The sequence below is a fragment of the Microtus ochrogaster genome, unplaced genomic scaffold (genome assembly GCF_000317375.1).
Source record: "Microtus ochrogaster isolate Prairie Vole_2 unplaced genomic scaffold, MicOch1.0 UNK2, whole genome shotgun sequence".
Lineage (NCBI taxonomy): Eukaryota > Metazoa > Chordata > Mammalia > Rodentia > Cricetidae > Microtus > Microtus ochrogaster.
The window spans coordinates 20,229,367-20,252,134 of record NW_004949100.1 but is presented as its reverse complement, the minus strand read 5'-3'; the positions used below and the strand labels follow the sequence as shown (position 1 = coordinate 20,252,134).

Here is a 22,768-nt window from a genome sequence, read left to right as displayed (position 1 = left end):
AAAAAAAAAAAAAAATAATAATACTTGAAAATAATTCATGACTTTATTTAAGAAATAGTTGAGAAACTATTAAACCATATGAAATACTTTGGTTTGATAACGGTTACCAAAACTGAAGATACAAAAAGATACACATTAACCTTCCACAGTTAGGCATTAGAGACCAGGATAGAACAATAAACAGATCACATTCTTGTGGTTGGGGTCACTGTGGTGAGTTGATATGGTACGTACTGGGGATATTAAGCCAAATTTAATCTCACCTACAATTCTTCGGTAGTCACAGACTGTTAAGACATCTAAACTATGAGGGTTACCAAAAGTTCACTCTCCATGTTTGCATCTGTCTTTGATTTCCTTTAAAAATATTTTCTATACATCAAAACAACCAAAGAACAGAGAGGCAAACCCAACAGCTCTCATGCTCGGAACTGTTATTCTGAGGCTCTTAAAACATTTCGTGTTATGTGGGAAAATGGTAAAGATACTTTTTCAAGAATGGATGTTTTCACTGTATAATCCTGGCAAATAGAACAGACTATTTTGTGAGGTGAGGTGATGGAGAGGGAAAGAAAATGTCCTCCTGCTTAAATACATGCTATCCCACTTGACCTCTGAAGGCTTTGTTTGACTCTCTAAGTTGGTGTACAAATGCACATGCATTCTGAGAATTCATTTGGGATGGGAACAACACTTATGCAGTTTGACAAGACAGAGGATCTCATTTGTCATTCTAAGAGCCCAATGTTGGCTAAATAAATACTGTTTTCATTCTTATTAACACTCTCCACTTTGCTATATAGGAATTCTGTTTGCTAACTTAAAGACAGCAAGAGCATCCCCAAACTTACCCATGACATTAAATTCTTCAGTCATTGGTACAGGGAGCAGGATATGAAGGCAGAATAATCTCAGGGATGATGTCACAGGGTTATGCCTCAAAGGTCTGTTAAGGGAATTATTTGCACACATAAAGAAAAAACTAGTACTTCAAATGCATCTTTGAATATGTGGTCATCGTGTGTCTGCTGTGCGTGAGACATTCTCTTAGGGTGTGAAGATGGAGAAATGAAGAATTTTCTTTCTATTGTTATACCAGAGTTCTTTTACCTGTGTTTCTCCAGGACCAAAGAACCCACTCTATCTGCATCCCCTCTTCCTACTCTGTGCTCCATACAGCCATGTCTTCCTCAGACACCAGCCTCCTATTTTACTCCTGCATGCCCAGTGTCTTCTATTTCTGTAGAATAACCTGAGCATGCAAGCTGGCTTCCTCAGGTGCCACTCATCCATTCTCACCACATTGCTTTTCCTTGCTCATTACGTATGCTACCTCAGATTTCCTGCAAACTCCTTACCTCTGCAGTGTGTCATGTCCCTTTTCACTCAGGGTCATTGGTGCAATCATTACTCTGTGGGATCAGACTCATCACCTCTAACACTTGCCTTCTTAATTCTCACTAAGTGCAGTAAATTCCTGCCCTTCTGGCTTCCGTTTGTCCTTACGGGGCTAATCAGGAAGCTAAGTACATGATAACCTTTTAAAAATACCTGACAAGTAAAGGAATGAATGAACCAATCAGATCCTGCTCTCAAAGAGCTCATGGTCTTAATAGAGAAGACAGGTAACAGACATTTAAAATAGTAAGTGCTGTAAATTACAATTTTTTTATTCAAATAATGCAACCTTTAATTTTGTTTTTTCTTTTTTGGGGGAAATTATCAAGCAAAAAAAATGTAAGTTTTTCTTTATAAGACACTCAGTCTCCTGAGATACTTCCCGGAGCCAGTGGAGAATGTATCAAACTTATGACAGAAATGCTTATGAAGCCATACTGTCAAAAATTCTTTTAGCTTGACCACATAGTGGCCCTGAGCCTGAACATACAGTATCATTGCATTTTACCACAGTGTTAGCTGGGAGGATATGGACACAGCATAAATTCTAGATGTTTAAAAAAAAGCTACTTGTTATGAAATTTTTCTGTTTTGCAGATGAGGATACTTACTTTTCACTAGTGCATGAATCTTAAATTTATATTTGGACAAGTTTCCAAAGTAAATGCTAAGCGCTATAATTCAGAGAAAATCTCCTTGTCATCTCTTTCTGACTATTAGAAGATTAGATTCACATTTATAGTTTTAATGTCTCCCTTCAAAATGCCTACAAAATGTGTATTTGAATACTTACTGCTATTCTCCAGGAGGAGGTATCAAAAAATTAGTCTGTATATGTTATCCTAGAAGGCTCAGGTTGTGCTTGATTTGTTGGGCATGGTAGAGACAATGAAAAAAAAATCCTTTAAAGCCCCAAACATCTCTGAGGATAGTGTCTGTCTAGAACTGAGAGTGTCTTTGTGTTACGATGTGTCTAAATTGGCCTGCTCCTGTTCCAGGATGATTACCCAGTTCTTTGTATGTGTAAGTGGGCTATTTTAAGATGTGTTTTTGTTTAAAGAAGTTAACATTCAGGTGTTACAAAAGCTTACATTGAGTCATGACTCATTACCCTAAGGGTCCTATGTGTGTGTGTGTGTGTGTGTGTGTGTGATGAAAATATAGAACAAAGACTAATATGACTTGATCATATTTTGCTAGCCAAATTATTTGTTAATGGTATCATCATATTATTTGTTTATTTATTTATTAAAACACCCATCACTGAGCATCATGCATACATACAAAAACACCCCCCTACACACACCACATACTGATTATGTCACTCATAATTTTGTATTTTATATACAAAATGGCAGTCAAGATGCCCAAATCTCATTGTTTTCAAGAATTACATTTTGAGTAGTGCAAAAGAATTCTGTTTAATGTTCTGGAGAGATGACTCAGTAGTTAAGGGCAAGTGCTTCTCTTGCAGAGGACTTCAGTTCAGGTCTCAGCACCCGGATCAGGCAGTTCACAACCACGTGTAGCTCCAGCTCAAGGGGGTCTGCCGCTTCCTCCTGGCTTGCTTAGGCACTGCATGCACATGTGCACATAACCACACACATGCACAGAATTCAAAATAAATCTTTAATACAAACAGGAGTTCTATTTAGCTTCTTCAATCTCTGGTTTTAATTTTTAAAAAGAATTTATTTGTTGCTTTCCTTTTTGCCAAAGACCAACAAAGTTTGGATAAATCAATCCAGCCTACCACATCAGAATTCAAGCATATTAATTCACACTAAGGCCTTTGAATGAAATAAGGAAGCAGAGATAGCTGGGTGGTGGTGGTGCATGCCTTTAATCCCAGCACTCGGGAGGCAGAGGCAGGAGGATCTCTGTGAGTTTGAGGCTAGCCTGGTCTACAATAGCTTGTTCCAGGACAGGCTCCAAAGCTACAGAGAAACCCTGTCTCAAAAAACAAACAAACGAACAAATGAAATAAGGAAGCAGAGACTCATGAAGTAATTAAAATAGAACAAAGATGTGAAGAGATGTAGCTCATCTCATCTCTGATAGGATATGTGCTGACTTTAAACGTTTGTGTACTGTATGTATTACAGTGCGTTAATGTGGGGAGAGCAATGTATCTGAGGAATTCAGCAAAAATTCCTTTAGTTTCATGCGATGCTTCCGAATGCTTCTGGAGCATGTCTGCTGTGTGGTATGACATGCTCCACCGCTTGTCTACTTACATTTGCATAACCACTTTGAAGCAGGGAAACTGCATGATTTCAAACTTGAGTCTTCCAAAGTCTTTTTCATTAAGTTATGATTGAATTGTGTGAATTAACCAATGTTTACAACACACGAGTTAATAGGACAGGAGAAAGTTAAGAAAGTCTGAAGGTGATTTATACAGTGTTTTGTTTCCCCTTCAGGGAATGATGCTACCTCAATTGTGAACTGTCTTCATATTCTGGGGCAGACTTTGGATGCAAGGTAAATAGGCACATTTTTTATCTAAATGAATTGATGTCATTATGACATGTCTTGATTTTATTTTGGTTGTTTCATGAATACTTGATACAAGTCCTTTCACTTGGCACAAGTGAAAAGAAACTTTATAAATTATTGATACAGTGGTCCTTTGTTTTTACAATCGTAAGGGTATTTAATCTTCAAATCATTTCTGTAGCAGCTGATTTTGTAACTGAGTTATCAATGAGAATAGCAATGCCAGCCAGACAACTTGTGGGGCCTTTTCAGTTCCTGGATGTGGTGGCTCAGCTTGACATTTATAACAATGTTTGCTTTTGTTCAGAGCAAGAGAGGTGTATCTGCATTGTGTAAAGTGACGTCTAAGATGGGCTAGGATGTATGTAGACCAACTGAACCCCATGTCAGTGTGCTTGCTATTCTGCTTGACAAACCAGGAATTTTGTCCAAGTACATCATTTCTTCAGCATGATAGAACAATCAATTTACAATCAATTTAGCTCTTAAATACAAATCTAGTTCCTTCATGTCTCTTATAGGGAGTATTCTGTGACATTCCTTGACTACATCCTTATGTTTAAGCTTTTATGTCTCTGTCATAAATGAGGGAGTTAGAGTGTACACATCCATTCCCTTCCAGGAGCAATGGAAGTGGGGTGTTGCTACTGCAGAAAGCCAAGTCTTCACTGGCTTCTTTAGAAGCGGTTGCTCTGCTGCACTTGGAAGTGTAGAATGTTTTAGCACTGGGCATCATTTTTCAACTACCATCATTGTTTTGTTCATGCCTATTGCCCAGAAGGTGTCCTTGTGTTGTTGGAGATGAGCTTAGCCAACTGGCTAGAAACTTGCTGTTGTGTTGGCTATGAAATCCCAGACCACTGCCAGAAATCATAAATTATTATTGCATTCCAGGCCCTTACTAATGTCAACAGTGAGGTCATTTGTGAAAAAATGATTGGCCAAAGCAGCATTCTTATAATTTCAGATATATAGAAGACTTATTTTATAAAAACTGAAGTTAATAGTTGCTAAGGGAGGAGAGAGATATTATGACCCTCTTTTCCCTTAGCACTTATAGGAAGCTAATGATTTCTAGAGGCAGGAGAGACATTATTTTTATTGGTGTAGCCAATGCTAAGTTGCCCATGCACTTGTAAATAATCCCTTTCCTATGCTCCAGTAAGTAACTCTTTAGAGACGCATTGGTTCACCATATCATATGCATATCACCATAATCATATGCATGTACTCTTGTAAGCAAACACACACAAAGACATGGAAGTAGAACTCTTTGGAAAGAGGGAGCGGCAGAAGAGAGGGCAATTGGAGGTGAATAGAATCAAAATAAATTATGTTCATATGTGAAAATGTCATAAAACAATTATATGTAATTAATGCATGCTAATCAGTTTTTGAAAGTTAAATATATTCTAGGTAGGTGCTATAGTAGATAGGTAGCATAATGGGTCAGATTTTCTCCTTTGATTTCTTGCTGTCAGAAAGTCCAATCTCTTCCTTGACTTCCCAGGACTGTGATGAAGACGGGCCTGGACAGTGTGAAAAGTGCTCTCAGGGCCTTTCTGGACAACGCAGCAGAGGATTTGGAAAAGACAATGGAAAACCTAAAGCAGGGCCAGTTTACCCACACCCGGAGCCAGCCCAGAGGGGTGACTCAGATCATCAACTACACCACGGTAGCACTGTTGCCCATGCTCTCGTCCCTGTTTGAACACATCGGCCAGCATCAGTTTGGAGAAGATCTGATATGTATGTAAATTTGGTCCTTAAGAACTGACTTTTGAACTAGCATCATTAGGGCCATCCCAACGTGCTTCTGCATGCAAATGTTTTTATTATTACAGAACAGCATTGGTGGGTGTTCGAATTACAGAAACCATTCTTACAGGGACAGGTCTGTGCCTCAAAGGCCTGGGAGTAGAGTCACAGTTTTGGGTTGTATGTTCTGCTTTGTTGAATTCCACGAGTCCATTACATCTTTCCAATGTTTATTTTCCATTGGTTTGGAACATAGAGCCATGCCACATTAAATGTTTTCAAATCATTTCTGAGTCCAACACAGATTGCTGACTGGACCACCAAATAATATGAAATATACTGAGCCAAATGCAGCATCTAGAACACTGGACTGTGTGACAAGCACAAATAACTCCATTGATAGGTTTTAGTGTGATTTTTGAGAGATATTTAATTAGCTGGTTTAGAACCAGAACTCTTAAGTTATTTTTAAAAATCACCCCAGAATACCCAAGGTTATGTGGGCTGTCCTGACCTTTGCAGTGCTCCTCTTTTGAACATGGGATGAGCCAGGAGCTTTGGGGGAGCTGACACAGAGACTCACACAGTGTAGGTTTCAGAGGTGATGGATCGTGCAATGTGAAGCTGCTGCGGGGCCCAGTGGCTCTTCTGCTAACATTGACAAAACCTCAATTCTCACCAGTAGAACAGTGCGTGTGGCCTAGAGTGTAGATGGAAGAGGGTCTGATGTTAAAGATATTTTCTTCCTTCTGTATATGGTATATCCTACTGGCATGGCTAGAAAGCCATATTTCTTAGATTTCTTTGCTTTTTGAGCATGGCTTATTCAACGATCTAAAGAAATTCACTGGATCCTCGGTTTGATTTTTTTTTCTAACATCAAATACTGTAGGAAGGGAATGCAAAGATGCTTGGGTAATTAAGAGTATATATTTTTCTTGCAGAGGACCTGCGTTTAGCTCCCAAAATTCACTTCAGATGCCTGTCAATCCAGCTTTAGGAGGATCCAGGCTTCTGGCCTGTGCAGGCGCCTGCACTAACATATGCATATTCACAGACAGACAGATAGGCATATTCCTAACTAAAAATAATTTTTAAAGTCTCCTAGAGAAACTTATATATGAATGTCAGATCATTGGGGATATCATCTGTGACTTATGGTAACAGACAGTTATTATATTTAACATTATATGAACTAAAGTCCTTTTCCATGCAAACCTTTATAGAAGATAGAATATTTTTCTCTCTCCACAACAACACTCAAATTGACATATATTTCTTGCCTTTCCAGATAGTCTTGTGCTTTACATTATTCTTGGGCAAGTCCTTTCCCTTAACATTCAGAGAAAGACTATTAAAAATATTTCTGAGGATGTTCTAGATCAGTGTTCTCAAGCTGTGGTTCGTGACCCCTTTTGGAATGAATGACCCTTTTATAGGGGTTGCATAGCATATATACTGCATATCAGATATTTACATTATGATTCATAACAGCAGCAAAGTTATAGTTGTAAAGTAGCAATGAAAATAATTTTATGAGTGGGTCCCCACAACGTGAGGAACTATATTTAAGGGCAACAGCACTAGGCAGGTTGAGAACCCCTGCTCTAGATAATCACCACACACAAAGTGGTCTCAGCTCCCTGTATGCAGGGAAGAATTTTGAAAAGAAACTTTTGTGTTTTATTTTGTGAATGTCTTCTTATTTTTCATTTTCCAAAGTCTAATGAGGACTTCTGGGTTCAGCTTAAACTTTCTCAGGGTCACCTGTTATGTAAGTGTTTACTTCTCAATGGAGACTCTCTTTATTCTCAGTGGAGGATGTGCAGGTGTCTTGTTACAGAATTCTGACCAGCTTGTATGCCTTGGGAACAAGCAAGAGCATCTACGTGGAAAGGTAAGAGCTGACGACAGTCTGATACTGATGACAACTGCACCGCGGAACTCTTTGTTTTATACTTGTTTCTTACTTTTGATGCAATCCGGATTAATCTGTCCAGTTTCTCAAGAGGAATTTGACAGTCTTTAAGAATTACTCTAGTAAACCTCAGTGCAGTTTGTCTTTTATATAAAAACATATTATATAAATTTACATTTACATAATATATAAATAAACATATTTAATATTATATAAATTTAAACTTAGAGCTTATAAATCTTAGGAGGGGCAGCTGCTAGCATTGTTTGTAACTTGGTATCAAAAAGGCAAACTGAGGGGCTTCCGGAGTGGAGACCTATTTAGACCCACAGCTTTTGCCTAAAACGTCCAACATGGCAGCTCTTAGTTTGTAATCCCTGAGCCCAGGGGTAGAGGGGAAGAGACAGGAGAATCCTTGGAGCTTGGTTGACAGCCCAGGCTAGATGAATTGGTGGCCTTCAGGTTCAGTGAGAGGCCCTGACTCAAAAACTAGGATGGGGAATGATGCAGGAACTGAGTCAATGTTGACGTCTGATCTCCAGAGGTGTTCCCACATGCCTACCCCACCCACATACATGCACAGAAAAATATAAAGTAGGCTCGAAGCTCACTAAAGCCAGCTTCATTTGCTCACATTCCAGACAGAAGTGGGTCACCGTTATCAAATGCTGTTGACAGGGAAACGAAGATGTGAAGTCAGCATTTGACCTTCTGTCTATTTGTGATTATTTTTTCCTAACCAATAATAATTCCAGAATTTAGAAATTCACAGCTAAAAGCATTCATATGTGAAACAGTTATCTTGTTATTATCACTATCTTTTCACAAAATTGGTTTGGTTTATACTCATACTCAGATGCCCACATGCTCAGTTTTCTCTTTGTTTTAACTCTGTCGATTTACTAGCAGAATCCAGATTTTATTCTCAAAGGCATTTTCTTAATTTTTTCTTCCTTGTTGTTTCTTTTGTGTTTACTTTGGCATGCATAATTTTTAACTACGAATTTTCTTTCCTTGACTATTATGTGCAGATAGTTTTTTATACATGGGAACTTTAGATTTTTGTTTAATGATATTTGTCAGTTACTTCATAAATGTTCTTTCTCCTTAGTTTTATAATGCCAAAAGCTTACATCATACTTTTTTTTAGCAGGCAAAAATTCGAATATCAATTCTAGTTTTCTCCACTAGGTTTTCCAGTATTCAGATTTAACTTCTCATGTTGTTGTTTGAATATTAAATATTAGTAAATTGTCAGAAGCAGGGATGAAACTGTGAAAAAAGCTAGTTTTCCACCATCTTAGGTTCTGAATCTGCTGGGAGAAGCCAGAATCTACAAGCAAGTGAATTCATGAATATCGGGGAGGATTGTGCTTTTCATTTAAGTAACCATACAATAGAGAGAGCAAGATACCTAAGAATAGATCATTTAGTGCCTAACTTTTAAAGCTCATAACTAATAAAAATCCACAGCCACAAACTCACCTGATGACATTTTTTTTTTTAAATTTCTCTATCATTAAGTGACTAGGTATGTTTATTTTCTGGGATATTTAAAACTATCTAATAAGAATATTGTATAGGGACCAGAGAGATCTCAACAGTGTACATTGCAGAGGAGCCAAAATCTGTTTCCAGTGGCCACTTTAGTTGGCTCATAATCTCATGTTACACCAGCTCCAAGAGACCCAGTGTACCTCCAAGGGCATCTCCACTTCATCTACATATCCACACACAGATTCACATAATAAAACAAAAATTGAAAAGTATTTAAAAGTAAAACAATGTAATATTTTACATTAATTTAAGTCACATCTCTAATACTTATATACTTCTTTTAGGGAGTTTATAATATACGTAAACAGATTTCCTATCAGTCTTTCTTTGATGAACAACTGAAAATTTCGACAAAGACATAAATTAAGACAATTAGTAATAAAAGGGAGAAGAGTGAAGGAGATGCTATCAGACTTTAAACTCTGTCCACAATCAGTGAGACATAGTTTGATTTCTTAGTTTCTTCTTTTTATAAACAATAAGTCAGTAAATTTGTATAAATCATAATCAGTATTATTACTTCAACTTTTCACTCTTCTGAATCCACTTAGTCAGTATCAGAAATTCTTTCCTTGTTATTTTAAAAAGCAAAAGAAAAAAGAAAGGAAAAGGTAGTCAGAGGGGGAAGAAAATGTTCCGACTTGTGAGTAAAGGTGCAGAGCTTCTCATTTTGATGACTTGTTGGTCTTGTTAATCTGATTTTAAGGTAATTGTTAATGACAATTGAGCTTTTATTCAGTAGATCAAGATTTGGTCACCAAAACATGTAATTCTTTTTTTTCCCCTTGTAATATACAAAACTGGATTTCAGATATAGTTTGTAGCAATATTGGTATCCCTCTTGTAGGTTAAATCTAACAATTGTCATGTAACTTACTCAGTTATTCAGCTGGAAACAGTAAACATTTTGCCCTTGTAGGCAGCGATCTGCACTCGGAGAATGCCTAGCTGCCTTTGCTGCTGCCTTCCCTATAGCCTTTTTGGAAACCCACCTGGACAAACACAATGTTTATTCCATCTACAACACCAGGTCTTCACGGGAGAGAGCAGGTAACACAGAACTATGCTTGGTTTTTGAAAAATGAAGCTGCATCTTGATAATGTATATTTTTTTCTGCAGTGTTTTTTATTCTTGGGGTAGTGAGATCATTTGTTCAGAAGTTTTTACTTCTGACAGTACAGATAGTGCTCTTGTAGGGAATCAGTGTGCCTGAGTGAGGTTGCTCATGAGCCCAGGTTACCAGAGGCACTTCCTTTCCTGGATTCTGGAGGAGGAGTAATTAGCTGCAAGGGGCAGGGTGTGGCTGTTTTCTCACCTTGATTGATAGATGGGGTTGTGTATGAATAATAAAAACCCAGAGACAGATATTGGGGCTCCACATGAAGATCAGAAAAGCAAAGCAGTCAGCCACTGGCTTTTACCTCTTTGAAATCTTCAGACTAAAAGAGAGGGAGCTCCTGTCTATTCCTGCCTTATATTCTTCTCTATTGTTGGGATTAAAGACATGCACCACTACTGTGACTAACAAGTGTGGCTGCTGGGATTAAAGGTGTGTGCAACCACTGCCTGGTCTGTATGGCTGACTAGTGTGGCTGCTTTGCACTGACCTTCAGGCAAACTTTATTTATTAAAATACAAATGAAATATCACTACATGAGGTAGTTGATAATTTGATGCAATCTATGCATATGTGGGCTCAGCATCACATAATTGTGATCTTTTGTATGGCTGACCATGCAGAGGCATAGATAGCATAGATAGCATATAGAGGGTTTCCTATAATACAGTAGTTTTTAATTATCTCCTCCAGTTTATGAGCTATGAGGCTCTTTGTTCTCAAGTGTTTTAATTTAGCATTTGTTTTTAAAAATGTGTACTTCCTCTCGTGTTTCTGAAGGAAAATTTGTTCAATTCTCTCAAGTTAATGAGCCACACGCAAATGAATACTCTACCAAAGCAGACAAAATAATCAGCAAATATGAGGGAAATAAGTTTATCTGCATTCTTATTGAATTGTCTTACAGTAAGCCAGGAAGGGTCATGGTATCGTTATTTATTTCATTGATGGATTTATGCCCTTCATTGTTCTTTTTAATTTTTAACATTTATTTTGTATGTGTGTATTTGCGTGTTTGAATGTATGTATGTGTATGTATACACATATATACACATATCCACTGTTCATGCCAATGTGTCCTCTAAGATCCACAAGCTTGTGTGTATATTCAGTGTGTCATAGATGCAAAATCCATGTGTGGTGTCCCACACAGGAGAATCAGATTGTTTGTTGCATAGACACTCCTATTTTTGCTCTTGATTCCAACTTAAAAAAAAAATTACTCTCCTGCTGTTGATTTCGGAGATTTGCCTTTGAGAATCTAGAATTATTAACAGGAATGTGAGTTGAGCTGGATGAAAAGTAAGTAGATTCTAGTTACTTTTCTTCTGAGCTATACATTTTTTCTCTGCTCCCCTCCCTTCCTCCCTTCCCCTTCTACCCTATCTTGTTTATTTTATTTTATTTTATTATTACTATTTTATTTTATTATTACTATTTTATTTTATTACTTTAAGAAATCCCAATCCAAGTTCCCACTTCCTCCCCTCTTCCCACTCCCCTCCCACTTCCCTTCAATCTTAAGAGAGGGCAAGGCACCCTGCCCTGTGGAAAGTCCAAGGCCCTCCCCTCTACATGCAGATTGATCAAGGTATGCATCCAAAGAGAATAGGGCCCCAGAAAGCCCGTACATGCAGTAGAACCAATAGAGACAGTAGAGACTTGATGCCAAGTTTCTTGAGTTCTTTGTATATTTTAGAGATCTTGTAGACTTTGTACATGTGGGATTGGTGAAGATCTTTTCTCATTTTGTAGACTGCCGTTTTTGTCTTGTTGATCATTTCCTTTGCTTTACAAAAGCTTCTCAGTTTTAGGAGGTACCATTTATTAAATGTTTCTCTCAGTATCTGTGCTACTGGAGTTATATTTAGGAAGTGGTCTCCTGTGCCAATGAGTTCAAGTGTACTTCCCACTTTGTCTTCTATAAGGATTCAGTATGATTGTTTTTTGTTGAGGACTTTAATCTGTTTGGATTTGAGTTTTGTGCATGGCGATAGATATGGATCTATTTTCATTCTTCTATATGTTGATATCCAGTTATGCCAGCACCATTTGTTGAATATGCTTTCTTTTTTTCCATTTTCTATTTTTAGCTTCTTTGTCAAAAATCAGGTGTTCATAAGTGTGTGGATTGATAATCTGGGTCTTCAGTTTGATTCCATTGGTCTCCTGTCTGTTTTTACACCAATTCTGGGCTGTTTTCATTACTGTAGCTCTATAGTAGACCTTGAAGTCAGGGATAGTGATACCTCCAGAAATTTCTTTATTGTATAGGATTGTTTTGGCTATACTATTTTTTTTTCCTATATGAAGTTGAGTGTTGTTCTTTTGAGGTCTGTGAAGAATTTTGCTGGGTATTGTATTGAATCTGTAAATTAAGATTGACATTTTATTATGTTATTTCTATCTACCTAAGAGCATGGTAGGTCTTTCCATTTTCTAGTGTTTTCTTCAGTTTCTTTCTTTAAAGATTTAAATTTCTTGATATACAGGTCTTTCATGTGTTTGGCTAGAGTTACCCCAAGATATTTTATGTTATCTGTGATTATTATGAAGGGTGATGTTTCTTTGCTTTCTTTCCCAACTGTTTATCATCTGTATAAAGGATGGCTTCTAGTCTGTCTCTTAGAATAGTCAAGATCAGCTCTTAAGGGTTAAGTGTTATAGATGCCCTCTGTAGGAATGTTTCTGTTTAAAATTTTTCTAAGACTTTGGATTTTGGTTGTTTTCTAATAATTGCAGAATGTTCTTAAACCCTAACAGGAACAACTATCTGTGAACTTGATTTTCCATGACCTAGTTACACTTTTGGTTATTTTTGTGTGTGTGTGAACCTTACTATGTAAGGAATACTTACTGACCTGAATCATTATTTAGCTTGGATATTTTGTCAATTGTACTTCATATAATAAATGAAGTAAAGACAAATGTATTGAATGTGCAATAGTAATATTTTCACAAAAATTCTATATATTTGTAAGTAGTGAAAATGATTAAGTTCAGATTGTTGATTTTTCTGTGTAATAATATAAAGTCATCTTATTTAGGCTTTGTGAATCATTTGTATTTGGCTGTTAATCAGGAAAAAAGTGGATTTATTACCTCTATAATAGATAAGGAACTGTGCAAGCAGAATATGTCCGTGCTCAGATTTCTGTATCTCCTCATTTGCATATCACAGGAAACTAAATTTATGATTTTATGATTTCATTAGCCAATCATTTCAGGATCTTTCTGTGAGGTTATGACAAAGAGGAAATATGACATAAAGATGAGTAAGATTTGATTCTTTCCCTTGGGGTGTTCTAATTTATAGGAGAGTGCGAGAGCGAGCGAGAGAGAGAGAGAGAGAGAGAGAGAGAGAGAGAGAGAGAGAGAGAGAGAGAAACTGATAGATATGGGTAATAGAATTCAGAATAAGGACTACTGGGCACCCAAAAGCAATGTTTTCCCAGAGCTCCTGCGAAGACTTAACACAGATAATTCAGAATGAGTCTTGAAATTGAGAAGACAGAAACTCTGGTTCATTAGGGGAAATGCCAAGCATTTTACATTGACTGGAGATGGCTCCCAGGAGAGGTGAGCAGACAATGAAGCCAGGCTGGGAAGCCAGAGGAGGAGACCAAGAGTGGGAACTGATGCCAATAGCAAAGAAGATTCATTTACCAGCTACAGAGAGGGGCTCGTGTATTGCAGCGATCCATTCTGACAGCAGTAAGGGAGATAAACACACAGCTCAGTTGTGTTGAGAACTGGAGAAACAATGTGCCTTGACAACGCCCATTAGAAACAATAGGCAGTGGAGTGTCGTGAGTTTCCTGGAGGGAGAATCATCCCAGATGTGACTGTATCTAGCTAGGATGACTGGTTGGATAACACCTTTGAGAAAGTATGTTGAAGAGGAAGTAAAAAATTTTAAACTATTGTGTTTCAATGGACCCTGAAAAAAAATCCAGGATTAAAGAGGGAAAAAAGGTGAATAAATAAAACTTTGAAAAATTAGGCTATAGCAAACAGAGGCCAGTAGTAGTGGATGTAGTTGTCTGGATAAATATGTAAGTGGAGAACGAGAGGGGCTAAAATTGGATCCTCAGAAGCCAGCAGACAATTCAGCAAGGAGAAAGGAGTGGGATAAGGACAGTAGTGTAATGAATAAGAGTCACAGAGACTGGAGATGGTGATGGTAAGGAAGGAGGCATCCAGAAAAAGGGAGAAGCTGCCTAGCAACCAGTGAGTTATGGACGCAAAGTCATGACTTCCCTCTAGTGGAAAACTGAGTTTAGTTCCTGTATAAGGATGCCTGGCAAGTAGAACTTCTGAAGACATTTGTGTATCTGTAGATATGGCAGGCCAGGAGCCAGAGAGGAAAAGGCTGAGCAGGGTCCTGTGGTGGGAAAGTCATCCAGACAGATAGGGGGTAACTAGAGAAGTCTCCCCAAACCTCCTTCCTCTAAATAGAGGGAATAAGGGTGAATGAGGTCACATAGAAATGCCTTGAAAATGGTTATTGTGAGAAGCAGGAGGAGGAGAGAATGGCTATTCTTTTTTTTTGCTGTGAAGTAGGCAGAACAGCTGTCCACCAGTCTAAAAGGGTGATAGCAAGGTAGGATCCTAGGGTTAGGAAATGATTTTGAAATGATGGCCAAGATAAAAAGAAGAGATGTCAGGAGAAAGATAGCCAGGTTTAGCTGAGTTTTGAAGCCCAACTTGAAATGTGTTTGTTTGAGATAGTCAAATCTGTCACATGGTACCTGTCCTTGCATTGAGCACAATCCAATTTTATCTGTGTTCCTCCAGCTCTCAGTTTACCAGCAAATGTGGAGGATGTCTGCCCAAATATACCATCCCTGGAGAAGCTCATGGCTGAGATTATAGAGCTGGCAGAGTCAGGTATCCGCTACACTCAGATGCCACACATGATGGAGGTTGTACTGCCCATGCTGTGCAGCTACATGTCACGATGGTGGGAGCACGGTCCTGAGAACCATCCAGAGAGAGCTGAGATGTGCTGTACAGCTCTCAACTCAGAACACATGAACACACTGCTGGGCAACATTCTCAAAATCATCTACAACAACCTGGGGATTGACGAAGGAGCCTGGATGAAACGCTTAGCAGGTGAGAAGTGGGGAGAACGCATCCTCCCATTTGTTTCATTTCCAGAGAAGATTTGAAATATTGAAGGCTAGAAACTTTCCACAGTAATCTCCAGTGATTTCTTCTGTGCTCAAAACTATCATTGCTTAGTCCCGTTAGTCTTTTTAAAGAGATACAGACATGATCAGACATTCACTACCTGCCCTAGTCTCACTTTTGCTGCCATGATAAAATATCCTGACAAAAAGCATTTCAAAGAAAGAGTTTATTTTATCTGGAGTTGTAAACTAACATCACTTTTAGGATATCACAGTGGCAGAAGTTTAAAGGGGCTAGTCATATCAAATCCATCAAGTACAAAAAGAAATAAATGCTTTCGTGCTTGCTTGCTTGCTTGAGTTTACTCAGCTCAATTTCTCCACTCTTACATAGTTCAAGACCTCCTTTTTAAGTAATGATATCACCCACAGTGGGCTGAGTAATCCACATCAATTAACTTAATTAAGACAATCCCTCACAGACATACCCAGCAGCCAACCCAATGTAGACAATCCCTCACTGAGACCCTCTTCTTAGGTGATTTTAGGTTGTATGATTGACAATTAGAACTACTTATTACATAGTTAGCACTTCTAAACAATTTTCTGAATTATTTATTTCTATATAAGACTATTTAATAAGCAAAAGAAACAATGGTCAGTAACATCAATAATGGTTATGTAGACAGAGACAAAAATAAAACTGGATTTTGAAACAACCCACCTTCATATTATTCTCCTATGACAACAGGCTAAGGAACTGAAGACAAAATATAACACATACAGTTCAGTTTATCATTTCAGTATTCCGGAACATATAATATTAAAATTCTGGAAGCAGCCTAAATACCCAACACCTGGAGCATGGGTAAAATAGTTTCCATATATCCTTTTACCAAATTATTACTTTTTCTCCAAGCATTCAGAGTTCAGCACTGTTCTGTGTCTAGGGATATACTCATTGTATTATATTATATAGAGAAAAAAAGCAAAAATTTTAAAGGAACACAGAGTGAAATATATATATATATATATATATATATATAATGAGTTACTGCATTTATCTGTTGGTGAAACTGAAGGAAATATACTAAGGTTTTAATTATCTGAATAGGTGGATTTTAAATCTTTTTTTACATATATATTACCCAATGTGTGTATGTATATATATTTGTGTACATGTATACATATTATATAACTTTTAAGGTAAAAATTGATCTTAAAATTGCTGTGTAAGCCTAGAACTATTACCGAATGCTAAATACAACAGCAGTGTTCTATATAATCTAACCCTTCCATGAAGGGATGTTGGGACCTCAGGTCTTGCATGATGATATTGCAGAGAGTGTTTAGCTTTTAGAAATCAAAGGAGTAGAAGACTTATTTCCATTTGGGGACTTTGTGTGATAACACTGATTTCAGGTATGATTCCAAGTCTTTTATTCTAAATTGTCACTCTATTGTAAAAATAATCACACTTAATTGAATCCCATAATCATATTTAAACATCAGTTATGTGTTTGTGGCTGGAAAAATGGTAGAGACCTATGCTCTGTCCTAAGGAAGCTCTGAGAAAGAAGCGGTTGGGGATCTCACTCCCATTATCATACCAACAACTCATCTTGATGTAGTGGGTGTTCTTCAGAGAAGAATGTTAATTTCTGTTTCTAAATAGTGTTTTCGCAGCCTATCATCAACAAGGTGAAACCCCAGCTCTTGAAAACTCACTTCTTGCCCTTGATGGAGAAGCTAAAGAAAAAAGCTGCCATGGTAGTGTCTGAGGAAGACCACCTAAAAGCCGAGGCCAGAGGGGACATGTCTGAGGCTGAGCTTCTAATTTTAGATGAGTTCACTACGCTGGCCAGGGATCTCTATGCCTTCTACCCACTCTTGATCCGATTTGTGGACTATAACAGGTACAATATGCAAAAATGACTCACTCCCCCTACCAGGTCCTTCATGACCTTCTTGGCTCATCTGTTCATATAGACCTCTTAGTTAACCGACTCCTCTACCAAAAGCTTGTTTGTGGTTATAACACAACAAAATATTAATGCATACATGAATTCTCACTGGACATCTTCAGTTTACTACTGGGTATTGTTTGTTAAAGGTGTGCAAGTAATGTATCTACTGTTATATTGCTTCTGTTCTACAGCAGAGACTGGAGCTATAGATGTACAAGCCTGCAGGTTATTCAGAAAGAAAATGCACTTTATGTAGACAAATTGTTTTTATGTATACAAATTGTTTAATATGTATACATAATATATATATATAATATAGTATGTATATATACATAAAACATACTATACATAAGTGTGAATGTGGTTTATAAAGCAACCATTTGTCAAAATAAAACTAATTTTTTTTAAAAAATTTCTTTCTCTTGAAAAGTTGATGGACAGTTAAAACACACATTTTTAAATATTACAAGATACCACTTAACTATTATGAATTATTTTGTCCACAAACGTCATTTCGGCAAACTGGGCATGATAACACGTATCTTTAATCCCAGCACTCAGGAGAGATAGAAGTAGGCAAATCTCTTTGAGTTTAAGTCCAACCTGGTTTATATAGCAAATTCTAGGTTAGCCAGGGACCCACCACCCCCAAAGGCTTTGATAGAAAGGATTTGGGGAAGGTTGTTTTGTTTTTCTTCATTAACTCTAACTGAGAATCTGCTTATCATATCTTCCAGGGCAAAGTGGCTGAAGGAGCCCAACCCAGAAGCAGAGGAGCTCTTTCGAATGGTGGCTGAAGTCTTCATCTTCTGGTCCAAATCCCACGTAAGTCTGAGAATGCTGGCCAACAGCATCTATTGTTCGATGTATGTATGATAAGGACTTTGCAAAGGTAGACCAGTTGTCTGGTTTCTGAGGTTATTATCTGAATGACATTTCTTGAGTTTGTTTCCTAGAATTCACTTTATAACTTAGAACAGGATGAAGGTAACTCTGAGGATTTCAGGGAAATAGAACCTCTCTTAAACTCAGTAATTTATCTCTTAAAGATAAAATTTTGATAGTGCTGTATATTAAGGTGAGCACTTATATTCCCCCTCTTTTAGACAGTGCCTAATGTAGCCCAGGCTGGTATTAAGTGCTCACTTCACCTCCACATTCTTGGATCCTTTAGGACATGTCTGATTTAAAATGACTTTTTAAACATGCATGTATGTATATTCAGATTAATGTCTGATATCTGTGACATACTAAAAAATTCTCTTAAGGTGTTTCTGCTCCTAAATAAATAAAATAAAGTATTTTGATTGTTTATTTTGTACTTAGCTATGCTAGACTAGGGATCTGCCCTGATATAGATCTCAACTCTTGATATTTTGAGACAGGTCCTCACTGTGTATCTTAAGCTGGCCTTGGAGTTAGCCTGACCTCAAACTTGTAATTCTCTTGCTTCTGTGGGACCTTGGCATGTGCCAACATGCCTGATGAATGGTTTCTTATTTTGCACAACTCATTAACTTATTTGGGATATTTTGGGAGAAATGTATATTCTGAGATAAATCAACCCATCTCCACCTGCCAAAAGCAGAGACGAATTGACAGTCTATTACCTTTCCCTTTCTCCCATGGGTAACCCAATTTTTAAATGCCAAGTGGACAAACAGGAGCAATCCAGGATTAGATGCTTTAGCAAGCTGAAAACTGCTGTGAAATTGACATATGTATTCTACTCGTCAATCATTTAAACACCAAATGAAATGTCTTTGAATTTTTGTCTTAAAGAATATTTTGGAAGGAGGACTCCATTATAATAAGCAGACTCATTTAATGGTTCTTTGAATAATAGAAATAATGGTATATCTTAGAATCAAACATTTATGTATTGAAATTTTCTCCAAATGTTTAAGATCAATTGATTTTACCATTCTGTTTCTAAATAAAAAGTACATAAAATAATGTTATAGTATTTTTAGAATTAGATGGAATAACTATCAGAATAGGAAGTTGTCTTAGAGTTGTATGTGCCCTTGAAAGACTGTGTTTATCCCAGGAGGCAGCATATACCACTCCCCAGCAAAACTCAGTATGGAGTGTTCATACTGTCATTTGGTAATGTGTCATTTTTATGACTTAAACCTTCTACACTTAGTGTCCTGTCTTTAAAACATACCTATTCAAGCCAGGGGGTGGTGTTGCATACCTTTAATACCAGCACTTTGGAGGCAGAGACAGGCCGATCTCTGAGTTCGAGTCTAGGCTGGTCTACAAGAGCTAATTCCACGACAGCTAGGGCTGTTACACAGAGAAACTCTGTCTTGAAAAAAACAAAACAAAAACAAAACAAAAACAAAAAAAAATAAACAAATAAATAAAATAAACAAAAACTATACCTATTTAAGATGGGCTTGATTGTATGGTTCTATCATTCCAATTCCCAAGAAAGTGAAGGAAGGAGGCTTAAAATATCATGGACTATTTAGCCACGGAGTGAGTTTAAAGCCAATCTGAGCAATTTAGTGAGAATTTATCTCCTAATAAGAAGAGGGCTGAGGGATGTACTCTGTATGGACAAAGTCAACCATACTCACATATAGTTCTTAAAATTGTCACTAACCTAGCAGTCTCAGATCAGCAACTGCCCTTGAAGAAATTCTGGGCCTCTGTATAACTCTAATTATATCATTTTTCTCTAAGTAGTTTTAACTGAACTTTCCTTTGCAACTTCTTAGAATTTCAAAAGAGAAGAACAGAACTTTGTGGTGCAAAATGAAATCAACAACATGTCCTTCCTCATCACTGATACCAAGTCCAAGATGTCCAAGGTAGCAAGTCTTCCCATCTGTTTCAATATTTCTTTATGAGTTGCTGGGTTTTAGAGGTTTGTTTGAAAGTTCATAATAGTAATTGGGTTGGTTTGATAATATTGTTTACTGATATAAAATCATATGTTCTGTTTGGATAGCTTCTAGGATTAGTTTGAATCAGGTGTAGTAAACTACTGAGACATAAAAATGATCTATGGAAGATGAAGTTCTTACAAGATTCCTAGAAACTAAATTTACTAAAAATAATTTATTATAAGCTGGTACATATAAAAAACGAGTTCCACACAATATGTATATCTCTTTGGAATATAACTGTTCTGGCTTCTAATGTTCAGAAAATTATAGATTTGATAGGGCATAACTATATATGGAATAATAATATACTGCAATATGATGATTGTGTACAAGTCCTTTGTAATGAATCAATTGCTGGAACGGGAGAGATGGCTCAACAGTTAAGCATACTGACTGTTCTTGGGGAGGACCCAGGTTCAATTTCCAATATCCACATGGTGGCTCACCATCATCTGTAACTTCAGTTCTAGAAGAGCTGATGCCCTCTTCTGGCCTGTGTGGGTGGAACACACACATGCACAGACATACACATAGGCAGAAACTCTGTACACATAAAAGCAGAAATGTTTAAAAAATGAATCAGTGGCTGCATTACTTTTCACTGTGCTGAGAAGTCTTTCAGCTCCAGCCTTTTTCATATTTCACCTTTTTCTTGTTTCTTTGTTTTGCTTGTCTGTTTTTGAGAGAGATTATAAATAATCCAGATAGTGTGTTCATATATAAAACACACTCTTTTTATTCATGTATATTGCAAAGCATTTATCCAAGCAAAAGTAAGTTTTCTGTATTTAAATTAACTTAAGCATTGAGAATTAGAAAGCATATTACATATTAAATTACTATGTGGAATTTCTCCCTAATGTTATGATGTGTCTTGCTATCTAAAAATTACATGAGAATAAAATACCATGAGTTAATGGTAAAGATGTAGGAAGAATAAAAACTACAAGTAAAAGAAAAGAAGTTGCTGAGAAGATGACCTTTTCAGAATGGTTTATATTCCTAAAAACTAGAACCTGGAGAAAATAAGGAAAGTGGGGCCATGACTGTGTTCAAGGAGATTGGCAGGTCTGAATGAAAGAAACATGGATGAACATCCCAGAATTCCTTTTTGATCCGCAGGCAGCCGTTTCTGATCAAGAGAGGAAGAAAATGAAGCGCAAAGGGGACCGCTATTCTATGCAGACATCTCTGATTGTGGCAGCTCTGAAGCGACTGCTGCCCATTGGGCTGAACATCTGTGCCCCCGGGGACCAGGAGCTCATTGCTCTGGCCAAAAATCGATTTAGCTTGGTGAGTCTCCTGGTCACCCAGGGGTGGTGGTCATCAGACCTCCAGGCTCTGTGGCATTGCATCCTTTGAATAACTCTGTCAATATTTCATTTACAGTTACATTTTTGTAAGTAGTTTTTCTACCTACTCTAGGACTTAAATCAATGACTGCCTATTATTTGGGGGGGGGGAATTTTTGTCCTAAGCAAACAAAATATATGAATCTCTAGCTCCAAGGTGAAAAATGGATTGCATATGAACTCCTTTATAAAATCTGCCATGAGAGCTTTGGTCAGATTTTTCAACATTAGAAGCAAATGCATTGTTCCAATGGTGGCTAGAAGAGGCATTAGCTTCCAGGAGCTCTGGTCCTTTGCGGGCATTGCAATTTTTTTCTTTGCTAGAATTATTTCCTTTAGTTTATTTTTCATAATTACAGATGACTATGTAAATTTCTAGAACGATGTCTTGGAGTTGCTAATTTGTATATGCCAATTGGAGAATGCATTCTCCCTGTCCTCTTTTCCAGAGACTGACAGTGAAATGCCTATGTCAGTCAGTCTTGTTTGTGTCCTTGGAAGGAGTGAATGGAGGGATGTTTGGGCAGAGTCATCTGATGTTTGATTTTTACTTGCATACTTCTTGTTAGAGCTCTGTTATGGAGTATGTTGTGACATGCAAAAGTCTCTTTTTGGAGATTTGAGAGAAAAGCATGGTTTTACTCCCATATGAGCCAAGGGAACATGTTTCTGTCTTCTTTTTTCTTATGAATTAGATTCCTTCTGTTGACCCTTGACATCCTTACTGAGTAGTCAAAGTAGCTTGTGGCCCTGCTTGAAGTGGTTGAAGTGTAGAGAGGTTTTCTGAGGGTAGAGGGTGGCTCAATAGGTAAGAATATATAGCACTCTTGGAAAGGACTAGGTTCAGCTCTGAGAACCTACTTTAGAAACTCACAACCATCTGTAACTTCTTCTTCAGCGTGTCTGACACCTTCTGGGCTCCACGGACAACTGCACACACACACGCACATATACATGCAGACACACATACATACACACATGTACATACACACACATGCACATGCACACATACACACATACATACACACATACACCCATACACATGCACATATACATGCACATGCACACATATATACATGAACATACACACATATGCATGCACATACATGCACACACACATATGCATGAACATACACACGCACATACACAGGCATATACACATGCAC

At 37.5% G+C, this 22,768-nt stretch overlaps 1 protein-coding gene across 3 annotated transcripts in view; it reads left to right on the top strand.

The window, feature by feature from the left end:
* Positions 1-22,768, top strand: part of Ryr2 (ryanodine receptor 2) — a 574,535-nt gene that overhangs the window by 454,696 nt on the left and 97,071 nt on the right. For all 3 annotated transcript variants that reach the window (XM_026788350.1, XM_026788349.1, XM_026788348.1), the window contains 9 exons: positions 3,822-3,882; positions 5,408-5,646; positions 7,471-7,552; positions 10,050-10,180; positions 15,046-15,366; positions 17,059-17,299; positions 18,088-18,175; positions 20,080-20,172; positions 21,373-21,543. In XM_026788350.1, the coding sequence (XP_026644151.1) occupies positions 3,822-3,882; positions 5,408-5,646; positions 7,471-7,552; positions 10,050-10,180; positions 15,046-15,366; positions 17,059-17,299; positions 18,088-18,175; positions 20,080-20,172; positions 21,373-21,543 (1,427 nt within the window). The remainder of the gene's footprint in view (positions 1-3,821; positions 3,883-5,407; positions 5,647-7,470; positions 7,553-10,049; positions 10,181-15,045; positions 15,367-17,058; positions 17,300-18,087; positions 18,176-20,079; positions 20,173-21,372; positions 21,544-22,768) is intronic.